The sequence below is a fragment of the Octopus bimaculoides genome, chromosome 2 (assembly GCF_046866305.1).
Source record: "Octopus bimaculoides isolate indiv1 chromosome 2, ASM4686630v1, whole genome shotgun sequence".
Classification (NCBI taxonomy): Eukaryota; Metazoa; Mollusca; class Cephalopoda; order Octopoda; family Octopodidae; genus Octopus; species Octopus bimaculoides.
This window is the reverse complement of record NC_142929.1, coordinates 105247110-105267607: the sequence shown is the minus strand read 5'-3', so window position 1 is coordinate 105267607 and position 20498 is coordinate 105247110. Positions and strand designations below refer to the sequence as shown.

Sequence of the window (20498 nt, the reverse complement as noted above, 5' to 3'; positions counted from 1 at the left end):
GAAGGATTCTATCTAAAATATTGGATTCTTGACTCCTCATGGCTAGTTCCTTGTAGTCTTTTTTATTGAATTTTACTACACACACACACATTTCTACTCATTTCAAATTTTATTAGTTTCAAAAGTTACTTTGCATTTTAAAATAAATTTTGTTTTGTGCAATTTGCAATCATGGAATATATTTGATTTCTAAATGTGATGGGAGATGTTTTGCTTTTATTTTATTTTGCAGGAACAAACTGAAGCCAAACACCAGAAAAGAATGGTATATATTTTTCATTTATTGATTTGATTTCCTGAGGCTGAAATGTGTGTGTGTGTGTGTGTGTGTGTGTGTGTGTGTGTGTGCGTGTGCGCGCGTAGATATATACATATATACACACATTACACACATATACATACATATATACATATGCATATGTGTGTATATATATGTGTGTGTGCTATGTATGTATATATATATATATACATATGTATGTATATATATGTATATATATGTATGTATGTATGTATATATATATATATGTATGTATGTATATATATGTATATATATGTATGTATAATCTTCTCGTTTCCATGGCTCTTTGGGTTAATCTTAATTCAATTTCAATGCTCTTATTAGTAGTCCATGTTTCTGATGCATATAATGTTGATTGTAGAAATAGAACAAATATACCAAACCAAAACTTTGAAAACTATTTTTTAGATCCTGTTGAAAGGAACAGGATTACAAGATGGGACAGTCAAAACACAAGAAGCCAAAAGTTTTAATTTTATCCAATGAAATATTAATAAAACAAATAAACACACTTGCAAAAGGACTTAAATTTATACCAACTTCACAAAATTCAAATCTCAATGAAATCAAAGATATGCAAACTTTTCCATGAACTAAGACTTACAGAAAAGCTGTTTGATAAAGACAACATTGATGAATTTCTAGTCAGAAATAAAAATGAATATCATTCACCAAAAGGCAGGAATAGAGAACTTGATAAGTTATGTGATCATATAACTTATTTTGCATGCAAATTTCTACCAAAACATAAGATATATTCTAATTTCAGTACAAAAGATTGAGAAAATATTAATGAATTTCAAACCAATTCAAAACTGGAAATAAAATAAGCTGATAAAGGAAGTATTGTGGTTGTAATAGATATAGATTACCATAAATGTCTTGCACTATCCCTATTTGATACCAACAGTAGTTATGAAAAAATTAACAACTATTATCAGCAAAAAATAATACAAAAACTTAACATCCTAGTCATTTTATGCAAAAATGGTTTGACTTAAAAAGAAGATGACTACTTAACCAGTTTTAAATCTATGACTAGCAATTTTTATGACCTGCCAAAAATCCACAAAAGTAATATTATAAAGAATCCTCATTTTCTTGCTTAAGTGATGTTTGTGTAAATGGTTTAAAATTATAACCAGTAGTGGCAGGATCTTCTCCTGAAACTCATTGACTGAGCAATTTCTTAGACATGTAACAAAAACCATATTTGAAACATATTCAGAGCTACATAAGAGATGATTTTATAGGTTTTTTTTTATGTTGTTAACCTATATTAAAATGCACTGCATGAAAGTGGAATAGAAGCAATATGCTTTTGGTTCAGTAACCATACTCATGTGTTACTAGATCACACAGAAACGAATTTATTATTGAAGGTCTTCAATTTATTTTATGAAATAATTTTTTTAAATTTTGACCGAATAATATAGACAAAAATTAGGAACAGCAATGGTCAAAAAGTAAGCTCAACATATGCAAACTTAGTGATGGAGCACCTTGAAATTCAAATATGTGAAAATTCCATATGGAAACCCTTTTCATAATATGGAATAATAACTTACAGGAAACTGGAAGAGATACTTAGATGTTTGTTTTATCGTATGGAAAGTAGGTTTGGATAGACTTTTCATATAAGAAACTCTCATAAATAGTATTCACATTCAGCTTATTATTGATGGATTATCCTTTTTGAATAGTTATAAAATACTGAATTGAGGCAGATGTATATTATAAACCAACAGACTCAAGACAATATTTTTTACTTCATGCCACCCAAAGCAGATAAGAGTCAATATATCGTACAATCTAGCAAAAAGAATATGCACCATTGTATCAAATACAAACACCCAAAAGAAAAGACTACATGGACTAGAAGATATTCTGCAAACACCTAAGTCAGAAAAATGTGCACTCATATATTTGTCAATAAAGTGGGTATATTAATCAAAGTATACTGTATTATAGATCAGTTTCAGCCAAACTTACCAGTCAGTTTTGCACTGAGTGTTAAATAACTGGATACTATATATCAGCAATGTTAAATAACAACACATGTACTTCAGTTCCAAAGATGCAATCTCTGAAGAGCATGTAGCATCACCTAATCATGTTGTTATCTAATATCCAGTTATTCAATAGCTGGTGTGATACCAATTGATAAGACTAATTGAAATGGTTTCCATAATACGCCTGGTGTAGCCATCTGGTTTACCAGTCCTCAGTCAAATTGTCCAACCCATGCTAGCATGGAAAGCAGACGTTAAACAATGATGATGATGATGATATATATATTGATAGAAAGGATAACAAAAGAAGGAGACCTCGATATTATGTAAATAGAGAAATTTATCTGTAAAAATATGTGACACTTATTCAGTAGCCATGATAAAACTCCGAGTTTCAGACGCCAGGGGGACAGGAATTTTCAATGGCCGGACAACTGAAGAGATGTTGGCATGGGTTCCCACCCCGGCATCCAAAACTCGGAGTTTTATCATGGCTACCGAATAAGTGTCACATATTTTTACAGATATATATATATATATATATATATATATATATATATATATATATATTTATATATATATATATATATATATATATATATTTATATATATATATATATATATATATTTATATATATATATATATATATATATATTTATATATATATATATATATATATATATATATTTATATATATATATATTTATATATGTATGTATATATACACACACACATGCACATAGATACATATATGCATGCATTCGTGCACACATGAATACACACATACACACACATTTATATGTGCCTTATTTTATCAATTTCATTATCACATTTTCAATAATTTCTTACATCCAACAATTTATAATCATGATATGCATTTGTTTTCTTAGAAGATTTTTCCTTTTTCATTTTATTTTACAGCGAAAAGACAGCAAACGTATCAAAAAAGACGTCCTTGATACGGTATGTATTTTGGATATATTCATACGGTTCTTTGAGGAGATGCAAATACCTTTCTATCTATACGTGTCTATATCTATCTATCTATTTGTGTGTATATATACATGTGTGTGTGTGTGAGTTTGAAAGTGTAAAGCCTAAATAATTACAAAGAATATGGAGACTAGTACATCTTCAAACTTTTCTTTTAATTTAACAGTTAATTATACAGCATACCAGTCTCCATATTCTTTCTAATTTCTTTGAATTTTATTATGTATTCATGTATTATGTATGCATGCATGCATATATATATATGTATATATGTATGTATGTATGTATATATGTATATTAGCATTAATATGCTATCATTATAAAAATAGCATTTATGCAATGATATGGATTTTTATATACATAACATCTTTAACTCTCATGTAAGCAATATAATTTTCTTGTTGCAGCAATTTATACTTATTTTCGTAATAAATTCAAAGATTTGTTTCTATTTTCATTTTATTTTATAGTCAAGAATTTACAAGCCTTCCAAGAAACAGACTTCAGACATTGGAATGGTATATATTTTGAATATATTGATGTGATTATCCAAGACTGAGCTATATGTGTATAAGTGTGTATGCATGTACATGCAAGTGCGTGTGCGCACACATACACACACACACACACACACACACACACACACATACATGCACACACATACACACACACACACATCTAAGTACTAACTCATTGAGTTAAAAATAGTGTTTTGGCAGTGATGTGAGCTTTATTATATAGAGATTATTAAGTGGATATTTTTCATTGGAGTATACCTCAGAGGTAAATAAGGAAAGGTAGAGTGTTAGTCATTATTATAATGCTGTAATTACTTTTATGAGTTTTGCATTTACCACCACCAACACACACACACACATGCACACATATATTGGATCATCTCATAAATAATATAGTTTTTTCAATTGCATGAACTAGAAATCAGAAGAAGATGGGATAAACAACCATTCATCGACACCTGAATGCCATTGGAAAAGTCATCAAATTGTGTCAATGGGTTCCTCACAACCTTTCCAAGTCTAATCACTCACAGAGAATGAATGTGTGGCTCTTCTTTGCAGTTGCATCTCACGAATGAACCCTTTTTGGATGGAACAGTGACTGGTGACAAGAAATGAGTTCTCTATAAAAATGTCAAGTGCCAAAGACAGTGGGTAGAGAAAGGGGAAACACCGGCATTCTAGGCTAGAGAAGGTCTTCACCCACGTAAGGTGTTGTTATCTGTTTGGTGAGATATGAATGGTTTAGACTACTTTGAATTATTAAACTTAAATCAAATGATAAAAAAGGAGATCTACTGTAAGTAGCTTGAGCAAATTAAGTTAGCAATAGAAGGAAAATGACCATCTTTGGTTTCAAGACAGAAAGTATTCTTCCAACATGATAATGCTTGGCCACATACAGTGAGGATGACATTCCAAAGGCTGGAGCAGTTTGAATGAGAAATGATGCCCCACCCTCCATATTCACTAGACATTGCCCCATCTGATTATCATTTATTCTGCAGTTTTCAAAATCATTTGGACGAAAAAATATGAATTCTGTAGACGAGGTCAGAACAGTACTGGAGAGTATTTTTCGTCACAGACAAGTGAATTTTGGAAGAGGGGCCTTGCAAGTCTACCAGATAGATGGAAGAGCAATGTACAAAAGGAGAGTATATCTTAGATTAAAAAAGAACTTTGTTTATCTTAATTTTGAAAAATAAAAGAAGTATAAAAAAAAGCATTAGTTATGGGATGGCCCAATATATGTGTGTGTGTGGCTTATATTTTTTTAACTGAAACATTTGAAGTTTTACAGTAAATTACATATGTTATAGTATTTTATGTATATATCCTTAAATATATCTACCACTATAAAAATGTTTCTATTTTTGTTTTATTTTATAGAAATCCAAGTCTTCATTTGTCAAATCTGTTACAGAAGACATATATTACACTGACATGGTAATTGTTTTAGACATATTTTTCTGGCTTCCATAATCAAAGTCTCTGAACTGAATTAATCTTTCACTCAGCAATGATGGTTGGATTTGTCTATTGTGGAGTCACACTCTATTCATTTTATTAGTTGATCTGGTGATAAGTTTTGTTAATTTTTGTGGTAAGTAAATCTATATCCTCAATAATGTTTTTAATACCAAAGTAGTATTTTTCCACCACCATTGTGAAACTCCTGGAGAGATTCTTAGGTCTTGATAACACATGATTTGAGATGGGGTTTCTATATTACATCTATTTCCAACATGGCAGCTCTTTACACCACTCTAAAAGTTTCTAATACCTGAGACAATATTGTACCTCCACATGAACTAAATTTGCTCAGATGCCATGTACTGCTCACACATTTGGATTGTTTCCCTATCCACTCTTAATAGAGTGCAGTATCAATGTAGTGTGTAGTTAGTGATGGCCATTTTCTACTGTTACTTCCTTGGAAGCTGTTCAAATAGAACTCGTTCCTTGGTTCCTCCAGTCTGGGTATTTTCTGCAAGAGGAAAGGCAAAATATCAGAATAACCAACATTTAAAACAACCAGTATACATCAAAAAACATTCTCATCTTACAGACCCACCTAAAATCATAGAATACCTTGCAAATATTGTATATATATATATATATATATATATATATATATATATATATATATATATATATATATATATGTATATATATATATATATATATATATGTATATATATATATATATATACATATATATATATATATATATATATATATATGTATATATATATATATATATATATATATATATATATATATATATGTGAAACTTAATTTAATTTTAATTTTTAATAAATTGATTTTACTTGAGTTTTTACCTGTAATTTTGGATTTTTATCCCTAATATTATTATTATTATATATATATATATATATATATATATATATATATATATATATATATATATATATATATATATATATATATATATCATATCTATGTATGTATGTATATTTGAGGTAATGTACAAATTTTATGTTTAAAGAAAGGAAGTAGAATTTGGATAAGAACTATTTATTTAGTGCTGCGATTATAATCTCAAAGGGGCAAAGGAGCTAAATGAAAAGTTCTTATCCAGATTATGTCTACCTACCTACCTAACTACCTATATATGTATATATATATATATATATATATATATATATATATATATATATATATATAAAATCATTTAACGTCCATATTAATGATGTGTAAGGACACTGTATTTTGTTATGTAACCATGATATACTAGAAATTATATCTAATGTTTTTATAAGTTCTGCTGTGTTAACAGTGCTATTACATCACTTGTTGAAGTTATCTCTACAGATTTTCTATAGAAATTATAGCCACCACTAATTTTGTTATGATATTAATAACACGTCATTAATATTTACGCACCAGCTTCCACGAATATGTAAGACTGTATAATCTGTGAAAATGGTATATTGTGAAAGTTACACTGCTATATTTAGTGACTATTTAATCAATTTGTTCATGGATGATTTATGGGTTGGATGGGTGTTGATGAAGGAGGAAAAATTACTGAAATATTTCAAATATGCCCATTACACATTTTCATCTTTGGTCTCAATGTTGTTGTTTACATAAGGCATCTCAGATAAGAAATGTTAGAACAAAATCAGGGCTGACTATAATTTCTATAGGTACTTTTTATGTGACTCCATCATGGGTAGGTCTAACATGGCAGCAGCATGTTTGCTTTTTACGTGACACCTGCATGGGTGCTTTTTATGTGGCACATATTTTTTTATCAAGTTCGTTTTCATATTTTCATAGAATTTCCTTTCAATTCCTTTCTAGAGCTTCATGATCTCATCTTCAGAATGAAGAGATGCTGAAATGTGTTGCTACCACTTTAGAGTAAAATTTTGTAAATGTTATTGCCAAAATTTGAATTTTTGACTGTTAGCTTTGTAAACTTCTGATTGATGACAAAATTTAACAGTCAAAACTGAAATTACTCCTTCTTCCTATAAAAGTAGTGCCAAAAACACTTACTCTTGAAGATAAGATTATAATGTTGTAGATATGTGAATGAATTAATTACTGTATGAAGACCATTTTAAACTCTTATACAAATTGTGTGTGTGTGCGTGCACGTGTGTATGTGTGCATGTGTGGGTGTGTTTGCGTGTACTGTGCATGCATATATGTATGTGTAAGTTTTAGTATCTGTGCAAGAGGAAATGTGCTCACAGTAAAATACGGTGAATTTATTGTAATGTTGAGACTAAATATTGTTGCTATTATGACTTTCGTATTTTAACCTTTATCATCTCTCTCTCTCTCTCTCTCTATATATATATATATATATATATATATACAAGAATATTTAATATTTGATATCTCTAAGTTAGATGGTTAAACCGTAATCCCTCCACACGGGACTTCTTTTCATACGGGGCTATTTGTGACGCACATGGAATGGATTTCTTTGGGGTGGGATGCCTGAACTCACTGGCCGATGAATTCGTAAGTGCCTTTCTTATCGTTGATTTTTGGTGTCGCATGGCCAAAAATTACCGTGAATTTTTTTTAGAGACACTTTCAAATTTATCAGAATATTTGGACTGAAGATTGGAATAGTGAAATTTTCATTCGCTTAACCATGAAACGATTCGTATCCAATTAACTAAGGACTTGTTTTGTTTACGCTTTTCCCTCCGGTTTTTTGTTCTATGTGTGCCATAAATATCGCCATCCGTTTAGAGAAAAATTTGTAGTTTAGAATCAGTAGTTCTTTGACTGCTATTTCTAAATTTTCAGTATGTTGGAGAAGCAACTCAATGCTAATCCCTGTATATTTATGATTATATATATATATATATATATCATCATCATCATCATCATCGTTTAATGTCCGCTTTCCATGCTAGCATGGGTTGGACGATTTGACTGAGGACTGGTGAAACCGGATGGCAACACCAGGCTCCAGTCTGATTTGGCAGAGTTTCTACAGCTGGATGCCCTTCCTAACGCCAACCACTCAGAGAGTGTAGTGGGTGCTTTTATGTGTCACCCGCACGAAAACGGCCACGCTCGAAATGGTGTCTTTTATGTGCCACCCGCACAAGCCAGTCCAGGGGCACTGGCAACGATCTCGCTCGAAAATCCTACAGGAGCCAGTCAGGCGGTACTGGCAACGGCCACGCTCAAAATGGTGCATCTCATGTGCCACCCGCACAAGAACCAGTCCAGGGGCACTGGCAACGATCTTACTTGGCTTGCCCTGTCTTCTCACGCACAGCACATTTCCAAAGGTCTCGGTCAGTAGTCATCGCCTCGGTGAGGCCCAATGTACGAAGGTCTTGCCTCACCACCTCAGCCCAGGTGAATATGGTACTTATGCGAAGGCACCCGAATATCACATCCCAAAAGGATGGGTGATTAAAATCAAACAATAAGCAACACGGATTTCAAAAGTGATTGCAGTACGCACGTTTCATGCTACTTCAATTTATTTAAGTAATGTGAGCATTACCTTAAATGCAATATGAAGAGCAATCCTTCAGCTGCACGAAAAAATGCAGAAAAAAGACATATTACAAATGTGGCAACATATTAAAACCAAGTGGGAGAGAGCATACATAAAATCCAAATGTGAGGAAGAATATATAAGTCCATCTTGACATAGCAGGGTCTATCAGGCTAGTAATTGATTCTAGACAAAAGTTTTAACTGTCTCAGAATTCTATTGTTTCTTATCTAGTGGTGATAGCAAAGGGACAATTACTTCTAAAGAGAGGGAAGGTGTAAGCAGTATGCATGGACAAGGCTATAAAAGTATTAGAATCTAAAGGTTTCACTGGTCATAGTAGTATCAGGTCATTTTATTACTATCAAAATGTTGAGGAATTAATGTTGAGGAATTATAGCCCTAGGTATATGGGTCAAATAGGTTTTTTACTTTTAGTCTGAATAGAGTAACAGTATAGTGGTACATATAACAACAATACTCTAACCAATGTTTTCACAATAAGAGGTATGTTAATAAAATAAAATGAGATGTAATTATCTTCCACAAAAATCATGAAATAATGTCAATATTGAATTCAGGGGCTCTAGATAGGGTGTAAAATTTAAGGATATTAAGTATATTAAGTATATAGTGATCATGAACACTATTTTGAATTATCTTTAAAAAAACTTATTAGCTGACGATAAGATAATGATACTATTTAGGAGACACATAGGTAAGCCTTATTTATATAATGTGAATAAAAGATAAAAATTATTATCGGATTTATATTAGTTTATAATAATGTGTATACTGATGTTTAAGGGACTGAGAAAAGAAAGGATGTTAGGAAATAACAAGGATAATCAATACAGGAATCTGATGATTGATTTAAGTAGATTAGATGTTAAGGATAGAGATCAGGAATATATGTTGTAAAGTTTCAATTACCAAAATAAATATGTGCTAGTTGATAGTTCTAGATGACTATAATAGAAGTAAAGTACTATAAATTTTGATAACTTTAGTTACTTAAATAAAAGTCCTATTTTTTAAAAAATTTAAAAGTGCGAGTAGAGCAATGCACACATGATACCCTAAGGTCTAATCTATTATTGATTAGATTAGGATTGTTCCTAAGTTTAAAGATTTCATATATTTCCATAGAACACAATTCACATCCATATCTATTATTTCTATAAGGTTGAGCTTTTCTTATAATTTCCCATTTAAGGCTAAAATTAATACTATTGTCTTTTAACTCCCAAATTTTACTTGCCAAAGTTGTACTATTTGCTTTATGTCTAAGTCTAAATGAAGATTTATGGTTATATATTCTCTGTTTCAGGTTAATACTACACCCTATATAAATATAATTCTCTGTTCTAGTACTAATGATGCATCTGTACACTACGTTGCAGGTACAACAAAATCCAAATAAAGGACAATGGGACTTTTTTCTACAGTTGCACATGGTGGGGTTATCAACTCCACCTATATTATTTCTAATATCTCTATTATTATTATTATTACAATTATTTACACTAATATCATTTATCAATTCTTCAATTCTATTATTAGGTATATATTGGCTATTACCATCATTATTTAATTCATATCTTGATGCGCTATTAGTTGGACTTATTCTTTCCACATTTGGCCTATTGATATTATATGAATTATGTCTTTGATCACTATTACTTCTGTTGGAGTTGGGCCTATCATCAACTTCAGTCAAAACTGTAACGTCATTACTGATATATTCTAATTGTTGGTTGAAATTATGGTTTATAGGAATAAGTATATTGCTACTATCTTCATAATTTCTTTCGCTATTGTTATTTTCACTTCTATTTGTATAATTATTGGTAGCATCATTATTGGTATTAGATGGATTATTATTTGCATTCATATGGCCACTATTTGTAATTTCATTAATTCTAGCTGACTTGATGTTTTTTTTGTTTAACCTAGCTATGATTGTACCTACATTAGGAAGGGTAGAGTAAGAAATTCTGATTTTATGACAAGAGAAGATTTTACTATATCTGTGAGAAGAAGGGAAATTTTTTTGTAAAATATTCATGAATTTTTTATAAATATTTGTGGATATTGCACAGTTGAAGGGTATATTTAACCAGATAGAATTTTTATTTTTTCTCTTAAATTTATTGTGTGGGTGGGTATGGGGTGTGCTATGATTACTATTATTTTCTAGTACAATATTATTATTGTGATTAGTAGTTCTTTTAGTTGTGGGATGTTTACTATTTTTGTTATTTGATTCAACATTACTGTCTATTAACATAGGTTTATTATTAGTGTTAGTATATAGTTTGCTATTAAGTTTACTATTAAAATGCACTTTATTACTTTTCTTATTAGTTAGATTTTTAGGTAAATAGGGTTGTTTTTTATTTGGTCCATTGTTGTTACTATTTAAGTTATTACGTCTGTTATAACATCTATGATTATTATTATTATTATTATCCTTATTATTGTTGTTATTGTTGCCATGTGCACCACTACCTTTTGTAACCTTTGTCCTGTCTTTGTCCTTATATGTCTTTAATTGATATTAGCCCTTGTGGCCAATAAAACGAATTAATTATTATTATTATTATTATCTGTATCAAGAAGAGATGTTCTACCAGGGTTAAGGAAAGCAATTTTTTGAGTATATCCAGCTTTAGACAAGGCCATATTATAGTAGCTAGAATTAGAATTAAATATATCAATGTTGGAAGATAATTTAGTAATTCTTTCAGAAATATTATTAACTAAAGAATTTAATACATTAGGTGGATGATTGGATAATCTACTTACATATCATATATATATATATATATATATATATATATATATCTGTATACATTCATGAGTTCTTTTAACAAATTAGAAATAATTTGTTTTGAATATTTATTATTTTAATGCAATAATGTTTCTGATTTTATTTAATTTTACAGCAAAGGAGCCCAACTCCAACTCCTAAACCTAGCAAAGATGAACCAACAGAATTTGAAACGGTAATTACTTTGGACATGTTGACCTTGGATTAAGAAGCAAATATCTTCTCAAGTACACATGCATATATATTTGTATAAGTGTAATATATGTATGTACGTTTGAATGTATGTATGTATGTATATGTGTCTGTATATGTGCATTTATTGTAATGTTGAGACTAAATATTGTTGCTATTATGACTTTTGTGCAAGAGAGACGATTGCGCTGGTATGGACATGTGGTGAGAATGGATGAGGATAGCTGCGTGAAAAAGTGCCACATCCTAGCAGTTGAGGGAACCCGTGGAAGAGGTAGGCCCAGGAAGACCTGGGCTGAGGTGGTGAGGCAAGACCTTCGTACATTGGGCCTCACCGAGGCGATGACTACTGACCGAGACCTTTGGAAATGTGCTGTGCGTGAGAAGACCCGGCAAGCCAAGTAAGATCGTTGCCAGTGCCCCATGACTGGTTCTTGTGCGGGTGGCACATGAGATGCACCATTTATAATTTCAACCAACAATTAGAATGTATCAGTAATGACGTTACGGTTTTAACTGAAGTTGATGATAGGCCCAACTCCAACAGAAATAATAGTGATCAAGGACATAGTTGATATAATATCAATATGCCTAATGTGGAAAGAATAAGTCCTACTAATAGCACATCAAGATATGAATTAAATAATGATGGTAATAATCAGTATATACCTAATAATAGAATTGAAGAATTGATAAATGATATTAGTGTAAATAATTGTAGTAATAATAATAATAGAGATATTAGAAATAATATAGGTGGGGTTGATAACCCCATCATGTGCAACTGTAGAAAAAAGTCCCATTGTCCTTTATTTGGATTTTTTTGCACCCGTAACGTAGTGTACAGATGCATCATTAGTACTATAACAGAGAATTATATTTATATAGGATGTAGTATTAACCTGAAACAGAATATATAACCATAAATCTTCGTTTAGACTTAGACATAAGGCAAATAGTACGACATTGGCAAGTAAAATTTGGGAGTTAAAAGATAATGGTATTAATTTTAGCCTTAAATGGGAAATTATAAGAAAAGCTCAACCTTATATAAATAATAGATATGGATGTGAATTGTGTTCTATGGAAATATATGAAATTTTTAAACTTAGGAACAATCCTAATCTAATCAATAATAGGGTATCATGTGTGCACTGCTCTACTCGCACTTTTAAATTTTTTAAAAAATAGGGCTTTTATTTAAGTAACTAAAGTTTCAAATTATAGTACTTGACTTCTATTATGGTCATCTAGGACTATCAATTAGCACATATTTATATTGGTAATTGAACCTTTATAACATATATTCCTGATCTCTTACCTTAATATCTAATCTACTTAAATCAATCATCAGATTCCTGTATTGATTATCCTTGTTATTTCCTAACATCCTTTCTTTTTTCAGTCCCTTAAACCTTAGTAAACACATTATTATAAACTAATATAAATCCAATAATAATTTTTATTTTTTATTCACATTATATAAATAAAGCTTACCTATGTGTCTCCTAAATAGTATCATTATCTTATCTTCAGCTAAAAAAATTTTTTAAGATAATTCAAAATAGTTTTCATGATCACTATATACTTAATATCCTTAAATTTTACACCCTATCCAGAGCCTCTGAATTCAATACTGACATTATTTCATGTTTTTTGTGGAAAATAATTACATCTCATTTTATTTATTTTATTAACATACCTCTTATTGTGAAAACATTGGTTAGAGTATTGTTGTTATATGTACCACTATACTGTTACTCTATTCAGACTAAAAGTAAAAAACCTATTTGACCCATATACCTAGGGCTGTAATTCCACAACATTAATTCCTCAACACTTTGATAGTAGTAAAATGACCTGATACTACTATGACCAGTGAAACCTTTAGATTCTAATACATTTTATAGCCTTGTCCATGCATACTGCTTACACCTTCCCTCTCTTTAGAAGTAATTGTCCCTTTGCTATCACCACTAGATAAGATACAATAAAAATCTGAGACAGTTAAAACTTTTGTCTAGAATCAATTACTAGCCTGATAGACTTGGTTATGTCAAGATGGACTTATGTATTCTTCCTCACATTTGGATTTTTATGTATTCTCTCTCCCACTTGGATTTGAAATGTTGCCACATTTATAATATGTCTTTTCTACAGTAATTTTTCTGCATTTTCGTGCAGCTGAAGATTGCTCTTCATATTGCATTTAAGGTAATGCTCGCATTACTTAAATAAATTGAAGTAGCATGAAACGTGCGTACTGCAATCACCTTTGAAATCCGTGTTGCTTATTTTTTGATTTTGATCACCTATCCTTTTGGGATACGATATTCGGGTGCCTACGCATAAGTACCATATTCAACCTTGAATATATATATATATATATATATATATATATATATATATATATATATATAGATTCAAAATGAATATGGTACTTAAGTTTAGGCACCAGAATTTAGTATGGTATTATCCAAACAATTCCAAAAAATAAGGTGATCAAAAATCAAAATAAGCAACAAGGATATTCAAGGTTACTGCAGTACAATCGTTTCATGCGAATCCATATATTTAAGCAATGCGAGCATTACATTAAATGTAAAATGCAGAGCAATATTCAGCTGCACAAAGATACAGAAAATTTCAATGAAATTTTCTTTCAGTAGAAGGACATATTCCTGTTGTAACTACATTTAATCAATCCAAGTGGGAAGGAAGAATATAAAAAACCATTTTGACTTAGCCAAAGCAAACGGGCTAGTAATTAATTCAAAGCAGAATTTTAACTGTCATTGATTTTACTTGTTTTTTTGTCTAGTGATTTAAATCTTAAAAGGGCACCAGCCTTTTTCTTATAAGGAAAGGGAAGGGGTAAACAATATACATGGATATGATTATAAAGATTCATTTGGTCTTAGTGATAACACTATTATAGGTTGCTCAGGGGGTTCTACTATCAGACCAGTTTATAATATAGCAGGGGAAGTTTTAACCTAAGGTATCTAGGTCAACAGGACTTTTCATGAATCAGAATAATGTATCAGTATTATTTTACATATACTAAGTATGGAAACTTTGAGATACCAATATTAGCTTAATTATTATGTTAAGAATAGTGATGTAATTAGTCAATACATTTAGTATGCAAAAAACCATGTAGAGTTAATTTAAAAGCTTTGGTAAAGTACATTTAGACTAATTTATATCAGTATAAAGAACCAATAGTTAAAGAACCATAGATAAGATGTGAAGTTAAAAATGAGCCATAGATAAGATGTGGAGTAAAAAAATTTTTTTTATATATATTGGACTAAAAACTATTTTAAATTATTTTAAAATTAAAATTAAAGCTAATATATCTAATATTATTTGAAAGGCACATGAGAGGTAAAATCTGTTTTATACCTACTATAAAAGAATTGATACATAAGATTTATATGGTCTATAATGGTTTATAATTGGTTTATAATGATGGACTCATTAAGCTTTAAGAAACTGGTAAAATGAAGGATTGAAATTAACATAGAATATAATGGTGAAAATTATATATCTAATATCATATTTAATGGACACATAAGATATAAATTTATTTTATAACTAATGTAAAGAATTGATACATAAGGATTTACATAGTTTATAATGATTTTTACAATGATGGGCTCATCAAGGTTTAAGAAACTGGTAAAGTGAATGATTTGAATTAACTTAGAATTATAATGGTGAAAATTAAAAACTTTTATATCTAATATCATTAAAAGGACACATAAGAGATAGAATTTATTTTATAACTAATGTAAAGAATTAATATATAGGATTTACATAGTTTATAATAACGGGCTTATCAAGGTTAAAGGAACTAATAAAAAAAAATGGTTGGAATTAACAAAGAATTCAATAGTAGTCCAAAACAATTAATAGAAAACTTGATAATTATGTACTAGTTTAATTACACTATCCTACATAATCAGGAACTTGTGTTATCTAACATGGGCCAAGTTCAGAATAATACTGGAGCAAGGATTAGATTTATTTAAGTCAAAACTATAGAATAACAGTAACAATACCACTACCAACCATGAAATAATGGAATAATAAGGATCTTTTAGAGTCAGGCATTAAATAAAATGAAATTTACAAGGTTTAAGAACTAATTAAAAACTATTAAGAACTTTCAAAACATCCTATTCTTTTAAGTTAGATAGAGTAGAAATAAGTAAGATACATACTAAGAACTAACAGCAATAGCAGAAGTGATGTGAAAGAATATCCTATCCAAGGATAAAGTTGAAATTTTAGTTATCACAGGAAGATTATAAGGTAAGAGATCAAAAACATATATTATAAAAGTTCAATTTCAATTTAAATATGTGCTAATTAATAGCCTAAGATGAACATAGTAGATGTTGAAATATCAACTTTCTTAAGATTGCTACTTTTTAAAGTATTTAAAAGTGCGAGTAGAACAGTGTACACACAATACTCTACGGTCTAATCTATTATTAATCAGGTTAGAGTTGTTTCTAAGTTTAAAAATTTCATGTTTCCATAGAACATAATTCACATCCATATCTGCTATTTCTATAAGGTTGGACTTTTCTTATAATTTCCCATTTAAGGCTAAAACTAATACCACTTTCCTTTAACTCCCAAATTTTATTAGCTAATGACATACTATTTGCCTTGTGTTTTAGTCTAAAAGACGACATGTGATTATATATTCTCTGTTTCAGATTAATCGTACATCCCACATAAATAAAGTTATCGGTTGTAGTACTTATTGTGCATTTGTAAACTACATTACGGGTGCGACATCGGCCTAATAACGGACAATGGGACTTATTTCTACAGTTGCAACTAGTGGAACTATCAACAACCTCTATATTATTACTAATATTCACATTATTGTTGTTACAATTTTTTACATTAGTATTATTTCTCCTATTATTAATTCTATTATTAGGTTTATGTTGATCATTTCTATTACTTTCTTACTCAGTTTCTAATGTGCTATCTTTATAACCATATCCATGTATATTGTTTATCCCTTCTTTTTCCTTACAAGAAAAAGGCTGGTGCCCTCTTAAGCTTTAAATCACTAGACGAAAAAACAAATAAAATCAATGACAGTTAAAATTCTGCTTTGAATTAATTACTAGCCCGTTTGCTTTGGCTAAGACAAAATGATTTTTTATATTCTTCCTTCCCACTTGGACTGTTTAAATGTAGTTACAACAGTAGTATGTCCTTCTACTGAAAGCAAATTTCAGTGAAATTTTCTGTATCTTTGTGCAGCTGAATATTGCTCTGCATTTTACATTTAATGTAATGCTCGCATTGTTTAAATAAATGGAGTCACATGAAACGATTGTACTGCAGCAACCTTGAATATTCTTGTTGCTTGTTTTGATTTATATATATATATATATATATATATATATATATATATATATATATCTGTATACATTCATGAGTTCTTTTAACAAATTAGAAAAAATTTGTTTTGAAAATTTATTATTTTAATACAATGTTTCCGATTTTATATAATTTTACAGCAAAGGAGACCAACTTCAACTCCGAAACCTAGAAAAGATGAACCAACAGAATTTGAAACGGTAATTACTTTGGACATGTTGGCCTGGGATTAGGAAGCAAACATCTTCTCAAGTACACATGCATATATATTTGTATAAGTGTAATATATGTATGTATGTATGTATGTATGTATGTATGTATGTATGTATTTATGTATGCATGTATGTATGTATGTATGTGTGTATATGTGTGTATGTATGTGTATGTATGTATCATGATAGATAAAACTGCTAAATTTAACATATTAACTGGGCCATCATATTTCTTGTAAAAGTATATCAAAATTTTTACAAGGGAAAGACTTATCATTATAACATTGAAAACACATTATATTTCATATTCACTGAAGAGGAACTCTTTTTTTTTTCTGTGGATATCATAACAAGTTCAGTTCTTTTTCGTGTATTATATGTTGTTATTTTGTGAGGATTTTTCTCTGGTATAAATGTTACTATCTGAATCCTGTGGTCTATCTTTACCAACAATATCCCATTGTATGTTTATTTATTTACTGTTGTACTGCCAGAAGTACTGTGACAGTGAAGTTGATTTGATTGTGACCCAGAATCTGCATAATCTAAATCTGTTCTCTGTAAACATTATATATGCCATAACAATATCAGCTACTGTTTTACTGTAGCTCTATATAATGTTTAAAGCTACAGTTCAATTGGCATTTTTCATCAAAAAGTCATTTTGTATTATTTTTGCAATAGAGTCCAGACTGAAGAAGTTAGTGGTCTTTGTGAGACTCTGTTTTTAGTGGAAGATTTTTTTTTTAGTCTGTACTATCTAGGCATATGTAGCTAACCTTTACATTGTATTGTGCTATATATGGGTAGTATTCTCTCAATTACTCACTGAATGATAAACAATTACATAATAAAAGCTTCATATAAAGTGTCTGCAGGAGAAAACTAAACATTTAATAAAAGGAATGAAGTTAATGACTTCTTATGTATGAAGTGTACAATAAAATTGGCTTCAGAAAAAAAAATGCTTCCACAAATCAAAAAGCTTGCTCACTTAGAAACAGAATGAATTAATCTAATAAAATAAATAGTCATACATTACACAAATTCCGAAATATACTAAGTAAATAGAACATTCCAAAATCTCAATAATTGAAATGTGCACTAATACTAATATAATAAACAACAAAGTGAAAATACTAGCATCACAATTAAATGCTGAAAACCATGTTAAATACTTCACTCTATGCAAACTGTATGTTACATTAAAGGAACACAAAACCATCATCTATCGCAAGTGCAGACTGATATACGTCTTCAAAAAAAACCTGGATATTATTTGTCAGTTTACTCTACACTCCATAAAGTCTTGAACTTGGCAGACCATGAAATTATGAACATACATATACCATAATTCCATAATCAAGTCATTTAATAACAGAACTCAAAGCAGCGACAGATTGAATCTTTAGCATCAAAATAATAGATAAACACTATATTGACTACCTTTTCTACCTTCAGTACTTTCAAACATCATCATCATTTTCATCGTCATCATCATCATCACTGTCATCATCATCATCATCATCATCATCATCATCATCACACCAGTTTCTTCTACGTGTATATAGGTTGGATATACTTTCTCCAGTATTCACCTTTTCATTTATCACAGTTAGTTTACATTACTGTGAAAGGAACATAAACCCAATTTCACATTCAGTACCTTCAGATCAGCCCTATCCATTCTTTTCAGTGCAGTGTATTTATTTTAATGTTGAGACTAAACATTGTTGCTATTATGACTTTCGTATTTTAACCTTTATCATCTATATATATATATATATATATATATATATATATATATATATCTGTATACATTCATGAGTTCTTTTAACAAATTAGAAATAATTTATTTTGAATATTTATTATGTTAATACAATAATGTTTCTGATCTTATTTAATTTTACAGCAAAGGAGCCCAACTCCTAAACCTAGCAAAGATGAACCAACAGAATTTGAAACGGTAATTACTTTGGACATGTTGACCTGGGATTAGGAAGCAAATATCATCTCTCTCTCTCTCTCTCTCTCTCTCTATATATATATATATATATATATATATATATATAAATATATATATATATATATATCTGTATACATTCATGAGTTCTTTTAACAAATTAGAAATAATTTGTTTTGAATATTTATTATTTTAATGCAATAATGTTTCTGATCTTATTTAATTTTACAGCAAAGGAGCCCAACTCCAACTCCTAAACCTAGCAAAGATGAACCAACAGAATTTGAAACGGTAATTACTTTGGACATGTTGACCTGGGATTAGGAAGCAAACATCTTCTCAAGTACACATGCATATATATATATGTATAAGTGTAATATATGTATGTACGTTTGAATGTATGTATGTATGTATGTATGTACATGTGTCTGTATGTATGTGTGTGTATGTATGTATGTATGTACCACGACTGCAACTGCAGGTCTCCTGCCTTGACCACTGACCATCTGCCAACAACTTTCCACCAATGCTCAGCAAAAAGAGTTTAACCAAAGCACACACCAATGCACCTATGTACACATACACACCCCTAATAGACTGTCACACACCATCCCCAACACATCCCTGCACAAAAATTGTAAACCCACACATGCACGGACCAATACACACACTCATTACACACTACATGTTAACACAAAAACCGTCCATGACTTTATACATTACAGAAAGAAAACAGACCGACGAATACAGCTATATATACCTACACCTGCGGATAAAATTATGCGTATGACACCACTACACATATCACACACTCTTTCGCCTCAGGAACACCACATTAATAATACACATCTTCCCCACTTCAAGATAACTCTTGCCAGATTAACAGCATACCCAACCAAGGGATATAACTCCTAACCTAATCCCCTGGCCCCTTTTTTGTTTCACCACATTTTTTGCACAGTAGCCACTGACTGGTTGTGTTAATCCACCTCCGACAATAGAGATCGGTTGCAATTTTCACCTCTGTTTCAGCTAACTCTGATGAGCATAAAG

At 30.1% G+C, this 20498-nt stretch overlaps 1 protein-coding gene across 17 annotated transcripts in view; it reads left to right on the top strand.

Annotated features, from left to right (window-relative positions):
* Positions 1-20498, top strand: part of LOC106884052 (uncharacterized) — a 177652-nt gene that overhangs the window by 104727 nt on the left and 52427 nt on the right. For 11 of the 17 annotated variants that reach the window (XM_089347361.1, XM_089347362.1, XM_089347364.1 and 8 more), the window contains 8 exons: positions 233-265; positions 3233-3274; positions 3775-3822; positions 5215-5271; positions 11779-11838; positions 17411-17470; positions 19395-19448; positions 19677-19736. In XM_089347361.1, the coding sequence (XP_089203487.1) occupies positions 233-265; positions 3233-3274; positions 3775-3822; positions 5215-5271; positions 11779-11838; positions 17411-17470; positions 19395-19448; positions 19677-19736 (414 nt within the window). The remainder of the gene's footprint in view (positions 1-232; positions 266-3232; positions 3275-3774; positions 3823-5214; positions 5272-11778; positions 11839-17410; positions 17471-19394; positions 19449-19676; positions 19737-20498) is intronic. The other 6 variants (XM_089347374.1, XM_089347372.1, XM_089347367.1 and 3 more) reach the window with 3 other exon arrangements.